The 8,036-nt window shown below is 36.0% G+C and overlaps 2 protein-coding genes across 2 annotated transcripts; one reads left to right on the top strand and one right to left on the bottom strand.

Annotated features, from left to right (window-relative positions):
• Positions 1-3,027: 3,027 nt before the first annotated feature.
• On the top strand, positions 3,028-6,158 carry LOC127080677 (uncharacterized). Its single transcript, XM_051021009.1, has 6 exons — positions 3,028-3,928; positions 4,431-4,936; positions 5,052-5,107; positions 5,251-5,349; positions 5,484-5,660; positions 5,815-6,158. Exons 1-6 carry the CDS (start codon positions 3,438-3,440, stop codon positions 5,854-5,856), a joined length of 1,371 nt encoding a protein of 456 aa, XP_050876966.1. The 5' UTR covers positions 3,028-3,437; the 3' UTR covers positions 5,857-6,158.
• A 310-nt stretch (positions 6,159-6,468) lies between these two features.
• On the bottom strand, positions 6,469-7,627 carry LOC127080756 (transcription termination factor MTEF1, chloroplastic). Its single transcript, XM_051021078.1, has one exon. It carries the CDS (start codon positions 7,511-7,513, stop codon positions 6,551-6,553), a length of 963 nt encoding a protein of 320 aa, XP_050877035.1. The 5' UTR covers positions 7,514-7,627; the 3' UTR covers positions 6,469-6,550.
• Between the last annotated feature and the right edge of the window lie 409 nt (positions 7,628-8,036).

Here is an 8,036-nt window from a genome sequence, read left to right on the forward strand (position 1 = left end):
TTCCCTATAAAAGGTTGGTGCGATTGGCGCTTGTGGTGATGAAACCCCCACATCTCGCGGTATGGAATATGCCACTACTTGGCTTATGGTAATGGGCATTTCCTCGATGGAGGTTGGAGCCACATTCAACATTAGTAACTGACAGTTGTCCTCTTGGGTTTGGAGTATTACTCTGGGAAGGGGCTTGATTTTTACGAGACATTTCAGAAAGTCGCTTACCACTCCTCAAGTTCATACAACATAAGACCTCACAAGTGGAGAAACACTACAAATAAAATAACATAAGACGCCCCTTTTTGCAAAAATGTCCGTACAAAAGGGTCCTACCGGGTGTGTCAATTTATTTACCAATGTTTTTGGTAAACAATCACGAGTTTAGAAAGTCTGTGAGATTAACTTGAAAAATCTTCAAAGCAATTTGTGAAAATGGTTTGTGTGAACACACGTACGTATGAATTGAATGTAGTCATCGCGTGAACGATAACAAGGTAGAAAAAGACTTTAAATGAAGTTAAATTGAGATAAATGAAAAGTTAAAATTCAATAAATGACATTAAACAAAGTAGAAGTAAAAGTGCATGTTTTGTTTAAGCAAATAAAAGACTAATGAAAAAGACTGGACGCAGACACATACATTTTTCTCGGTCATTTATTTCGCTATTTTACTGGGGTACTCAGTGGTATGGAGAGTATGTATGAAATTTTGTGACCCCTGATCCCATGTATTAGTATGTTATTTATTCTATTTACAAAGTAACATTCGGTGATGGTTATGACCACTAGGGAACTACTGCATTCACTTCATGTTCAATCTTTCGGCTCCCACTAGGGTGCTTATGTGTCATCCACGCCATTATCTATAAAAACCCATGTTTAGTTGTAATTGTTTCCCACTTCCTCACAAACTCCTGATGGTAACCACTTCAACATGCTGTCGACGCTACCCACCAAGGATTCTGGACTTGTAAATTTACTAAGTTTTTCAACCTTATGTGTTTCAGCCGACTGGTCTTCTTGCTGAAATAAAGGCATATGTCGACTTCCCTTTTCGAGATTCTGGACATTTTTCCTACCAATCCAGGTCTTAGGGACTTATCCCTGAGATTCCTCCAAACCAAATTTCCCTGTATCGACGACTTAGTTGATCCCTTGTTATTAGTCTTTCGATGCTTCATCATTAGTGCTTTTTAAAACACTTCATTAATGCTTTCTCACAACAAATATCTCTTCATTGACATTCTTTGTTGACTTTCTACTAGCCGAAAAATCCAAGTGTAACACTCACATAATAACTTGAGCATTAGAGTGCTAACCTTGCAATTTAGCCCGCTCTACACTGCACCGGAAACTAAGATTCGCCATTACCTCTGATCCTGACTCCATTTCTTGTTTCATTATAGAACAATAATATATTAAATTATTAATATGTTTTGAAGTTTTAAAGATAAAAAAAAATTCATGCCTATTTTTTTTGGAATAAAAGAGGGTTGAAGTCCAAAGAAAAAAAGAATAGATACCATTCAACTTATGAGTATAGACTCCAATACAACTAGCTAACAAAGGAATAGAAATTTTAACAAAAAGTCACCCATAAATCATCAAATTAAAACTTATATCACACTCTATTTTGGCAAGTGCTTTTGTACAAGTATTCGACTCATGGTAAATATGACAAATAGACACCTCCTAATACAGTTTGAACAACCATTGAATTTGTTGTACCAATCGCATTCCAATTATACTACCCTGCTTGTAATCCAAAATATTTTTAAAAACCAATTTGAAATCTATATGAAGCTCAATAGCTTGAAACCCAAACGTGTTTGATAATCTTAATCCTTCTCGCACACTCCAAAATTTAGCAATATATGCACGGTAAGAACTCAAATATCTTGCGAAGTCTCTAAGCCACTCACTCGTACAACCTCTTAAAATACCACCACATCCAACTATCAAATCATTCTTACTAGCTCCATTTATGCTCAACATCACCTGATCAGAAGGTGGAGGAGACCATCTTATTACTTGACCTCTTGAATTAAATCCATCTTACTACCATTCAACTCCGCTTCTAAAAAATACTCATGAACAACTTTAGGGCGATGATGTTTTGTCAAATTTGGGCAGAGGGTTTTGTGCTCTTGTGTTCTGGGATTTAGAATTCATTTTCGTTGGCTTGGTGTAAATACAATTTCTCGATAAACATACTGTTATTGGTCAGAGATATGGGAACAATTTTGTATTGTAGGTAATCAATCGATAGCAAGGAGAAAGGATACAACGGGTTATAGTTGCAATTCCGATATCGAATTCTGCATGTTCTGATACATTTGGCACATCTAACAAGCAACTGTCATCTAGACGTCATGGCTCATATATTGCATATGTTTTTGTTTGGACAATGCTTTATCCTTGCAAATAAGTGGAGCTCTTGTTAGGTTGGAGCTATGGTTGATTTTGAAGCCAATCTTCAGGTCGCTTATTCTCAGATGCTTGATTTTGGTCATGATGGATCATTTTCTGCATAGAAGAACCGACACGTTGGAGCTAACTAAATCGCATGTCTTAGGGTTGAGTGTAGAGCTTGGGAGCTAAAATGTGGTGTATTTATTTCATGTTAGGAGAAAGATGTGATTTTATTTTCTTTTTATATGTTCATGTTCGATCAATGTGTTTAAATTTTCTGTAATAAATTTTGGTGTTGGAAGAGTTTTGGTGGAGTTTGTGTAAGCAAATGTGAACTGTTGTGTTAATAACACATCTTGTGCTTTATTTTATTATTGCATTTTGATTTATTTTTTTAAAACCATGCCCCCACATAATTTTAAGTCTCTCATCATATTATTTCTTATTCCTCCGCATCCAAAATGTATGACAAATTGCTCAACGTTTCGACCACGACGAATGACACCTAATACCAAAATTCAAACACAAATTAATATCCACATACTAGTAAATATTACTAGTATAAAAGAGTCTCTCTTATCCAACATAACTATATTAGGCCAAATAAGAAAGACAAATCAAAGAAATTCATCCCTACTTTTATAAATTAAATATATGTTAAATTAAAATTCTCATCTCTCCTCATCTTTTGAATCAAATGCATATCTAATTAAAAAACTTTCAAACTTTTCTTTCTCTTCTTTTTTCCATAATTAAAATCCTTCATTACTCCCACTTTCTTTGAACCAAAGGGATAGGATACGTATAATCATGAGGGAGCAAGCTTGCTATGCTAATCATAAAAAAAAATGTTTTCATTTAATAATTAAAGAGTAAAAGGCAATCAATGGCTTTTTTCACGAATCACTTTTTCTTTTAAATTTTGTTTTAGTGTATTCTTTATGTTCTTCAACTCTATATATAAACACATGCTATACTTTCTTCTTGCCGGTGAATATTCCGGTCAGTAGACAGAATAACCTCACCGGGAAATGGACGAGTCATGGAGAACACCAATGGGATTAACGTCTGCACTTCCTCGCCGGCGATCAATGGAACACCGATCATCTTCACGAACACGGTCCATCTTCACCAACACCGCCGTCTCCGAAACCGAAACCTTGGACGCCGACGACTTCGCCGACGTTTTTGGAGGTCCACCTAGAAGCCTTCTCACGCACAAGTTCTCCAGGTCCGGTTCTTTCTACGAGGAAATTTTCAAGCAGCCAGTGTTCATGCCGCCGGCACCGGCCAAGGATGGCCGGAGCTTGCCGGTGTTTAGGATCCCAGCGCAAGATGACGCGTTTTATGGAGATATTTTTGGGTCTGACGATGACCGAAGATCAAGAGAACGGTCAGGGTCACAGTCCAATGCAAAATCAAAGTCTAATTCTTCGTCCGCGCTTAGTTCTGAGGAGCTGAGTCCTCTCCGGCTGGAGATTAGTGATGACGTGGCACTGTCAACCTTTGCTTCAAAGCTCAGGTACTAAAACTGAAATCCCAACCAATTTACCGTTTTGTGATTCAGTCTGTTATGTTAGGAATTGACAGATATGCCCTTTGTGATATAAGTGATACATGAGAAAATGAATAAATGCTATTAGTATTAGTTTTTATCAGCAGATTTAGAGGACTTAGAGCTAAGTAGTCAATGAAAGTGGACTCAGCTAGGAAAGGGTTGACTCATATTCTGAATTGTGAGTTCAACTCTTTGCTCTGATCACGAAGAATTTATGAAACATCGACATCGAAAATACCACACCGATAATGACACTTCAACACCCGAAATAATTTTAAAATTAAATATAATTACAAATGTTAGTGTCGATTTATAACACTGATACATTTTTTTCCAGAGATATCAGTATAGCTAAAGAGTGCAGAACCATGATAGTCCAACTCACTTAAATTTTATTGAATCGATTTATAGCTAAGTTTTGATATGGATATAGTTCCTTTGTTTCTGATTATAATGATTGTTACAGGCCAATCAAAGTCCCATATAAATGGAACTCATCCACTATGACACATGAGGAACAGCCAATTAAACAAAAGAGGCCATTTTTTCCATGTAATAGTCAATCATTTGACTTCCAATGTCAGGATAATGGGTGCTCAAGAAGAGTCACATCCCCGGAAACAATTAGTGCTGAATCCAATTCATATCAAAGCATCAAACTATCCACATATGATTGGGAACTCAGTCCCCCATTTTCCGCTGTCTCTGGAGTTTGTCAAGAACCGGAGTCAAAATATTCAGTTTATGACCACGTGCTTCCGGAACTAGTTATTGATCATGATGACGAGGAGGAGGAGGATGAAGTTATGAGCTCCTATGTTATAGAGATTAACTCTAGTTTTAGAGAGGAAAATTGTGGAACTGAAGCCATTGATGATGCGATTGCATGGGCGAAAGAGAAGTTTCATTCGCAAACTAATGAAGAATCAGCTCTGAGAGACGATGGCAATGAGAAAAATACTGGAATGGAAGGTGATTGTGTTAACCACACAAATAGAAAAATGCCTCATACATATTTAATGCAGAATAGATCTTTTGAAACAGACAAATGCAACATTTTATACTTACCTCTGATCATCTAATGCAGGAAGGCCTTGTGCAGGTGAATACCACGATGGAATTGTAATGGCCGAGTCTCCAGAGGTAATACATTTTATTAGGTTAGGATAAGACGCATTTGATTTTAGTAGATATGTTCGTTGAAAGAATTGGTAATAAAAGTTTTATTCAAATATGCATGATGTATGGTTATTTGAAAAAGTAGTAAACAACTTGTGCTTCTGCAGAAGGAAAAGACAGAAACAGAGAAGTTAGACAGAGATATAAGATTATGGTCATCTGACAAGGAAACCGACATCAGGGAACTGCTTTCAACACTACATCATGTAATGCTGATTTCTTTTTTGTTGACCTATTATCCTTGACAATTTGTTCAAATGTTTTTATACCACTTTGATGAATGCAGTTAGTTATCGATAGAATTGACATGGTTGTATCATTGTATGTTTTCATTTGACAGATTCTGTGGCCTGAGAGTGGCTGGTCTCCTGCTACATATATGAGCCTAATAGAAAGCTCACAAGTGAAGAAAGCCTATCAGAAAGCAAGATTATGCCTCCACCCCGACAAACTTCAGCAAAGAGGAGCGACTCTCTTACAAAAGTACATAGCAGAGAAGGCTTTCTCCATTCTTCAGGTATGATCCCTGCTATTATCCAATCCCCTCTAACAAATTAACCGCCTCTGTATGACTCAAGCTTCAATTTCTATAGATTGTAGTAGATAGATATTGATTGATAAGACTAAGGATCAAAGTGAAAGTTAAGTTCATATTTTCTGTTTTGTACCAGGATGCATGGACAGCATTTATTTCTGAAGAATTTTCCTTCTAAACAGAAAATCACTCTTAAAGCCGGATAATCCAGTTTTGGTTTAAAGCTTGGGATGAGACCTAACCCCAGGCATTCAGAATAATGGAAGTCTTGGTTTCCATGCAGCAAATATATTAGTTATCAAAACAGCAATTCCTTTTGTACAAATAGTTGTATGATGCAGCAGCTTCTACTGTTCTTTTTTCCTTCTGTTTGTCTCATAAGTTGTTAACGCCTTTGTAAGTATTGTATTTTAAGTATTCAAGAGATCAGTTTTTCTCCTATTTAATTGAACCCTACTATTTCATTTTGATGTCATCCAATCCTCATCTATTGCAGTCATTTACATTTTGATCATTTTCTGATTGATAATATTTATCCCAACAATGAGTTCATGGTTTTAAATCACAGCCCTAGGTTGCTAATCTCGGATATCGGCGCGTAGTATCGGATCTCCAAAATGCTATAGCCGTTATAGCGCGCCGTCACAACCGCCTCACAATCCTTAAGATTACATAGAATCGCGGCTAAATGTGGCTTACTCGACTTCAATTGAATTACATTAGCAACAAAACTTATGACAGCAGTAGTTATGTAAGGAATCAGTAAAAAAGGAACTAGAAAACGCATACATGGCATATAAACAATTTGTCAAATTTATGGATTCACACATACAAATACATACATATTCATCATAATGCTCCTAATACAATAATCATCCACCTCCACTCCTTTTCTTTATCAACTCCCTAAACTCATCATCAGTACTTTTAAGCATCAATGACAAAGGCAAGTTAACCCCACTATCAACAACCTCCATGTGTCTAACTTTAATCCTATTCTCCAAACTAAAAGAGAAATACTGAGGAAACTCTTTCAACTCCTCCAACTTCCCTCCCATTTCCACAGAAAAATACTCAAACTTTGGCTGAAAATTATTTTCAATACTAAAAGTCAACAATGCAGGACACCTCAAAACCATACACCTAGTCTCCTCTTTAGAAAATCCCATACTCTCCAAATGCTTAAGCTTAGGAATAAGTGTCCTTTCAACATTGGAAACCAAAAGAACACAATCTTGATAAGCCAGAGCCTCTAAATCCCTTAACCCTAATCTCCTTAAATAAAACAAAGCTGGTTTAAGCTGATCCACCACACTAGAAGTAAGCAATCTTGGACACTTTTTCACAACTTTTCTAAAGCTATGTTCAGGCACTTTAAGTTCATGCACAAGAAAATCAAAAACTGGGTTGAGATCAGTTTTGATGCTTGAAGTGAGAATCTTTGGACACATGCCAAAGATTCTTGGAAGGTCTTTGTGTAGGATTCCTTTGGAGAGAAGGAAGGAGATAATGGAATGAATGGATTCTAATGTAGCTGTATGAAGGTTAGGGTTTTGGGAAAGTGCTTTACCTGAATCAATACCCATTACTTCAAGACACAAGATTTTTTCTTTGAATTGAATTGAAAGCTTTTCATGAGTTGGTGTATAAAGAGGGTGGTTTTGGATGATGAGGCTTTTGGGTTTGGGAGTTAAATGGGTTGTGTTTGGTTTGGGAATTAAATGGGTTGTGTTTGGTTTGGAAATTGATGAAGGAGATTGTGATGATGGTTTATCTAAAGAGACTGTGCATAGTGAAGATGAGTGTAGAGCTATGGTTCTTACAGCTTGGAACATGGTGGTGCTGAGGATGTTTGGATAGTGCTGAGGATGTTTTTGTATTATGAATTTGAAGATTTCATTGGTTAGCTTTGGAGCATGACACGTGGAGATGTGTTTGGAAATTGATTGGTTGTGAATGGATTTCAGAGATTGTTATGAGATTGTATATGATCCACCATGTACTTGTTCTTGCTCATATTACTATTACTTGGTATAATAATTTTAAATTTTAAATTATATTAATAATAAATATTCATTCAACTTTTCCTTCCAAGTTAAAAAAAATTATTTATTTTTCTCTACTTCATTTTCTCATGAATTCTATATTTTCATTCCCTCTAAATTAAAAAAAAAAAAAATCATCAAGAATTATTCAGAATGACCGAAATTAAGAATCTTTAAAACCAAATCAATCAATTAAAAAATTACAAACTAAATCAAATCAAATCGAAATGGTAAAAAAACGCATTTGTTTCGGAGGTGTTTGAGTCATTTTTAACAAAACTGCACGATTCATTTAGTTTGCAATTTGTATTTT

The sequence above is a fragment of the Lathyrus oleraceus genome, chromosome 1, assembly GCF_024323335.1.
Source record: "Lathyrus oleraceus cultivar Zhongwan6 chromosome 1, CAAS_Psat_ZW6_1.0, whole genome shotgun sequence".
Taxonomy (NCBI): domain Eukaryota; kingdom Viridiplantae; phylum Streptophyta; class Magnoliopsida; order Fabales; family Fabaceae; genus Lathyrus; species Lathyrus oleraceus.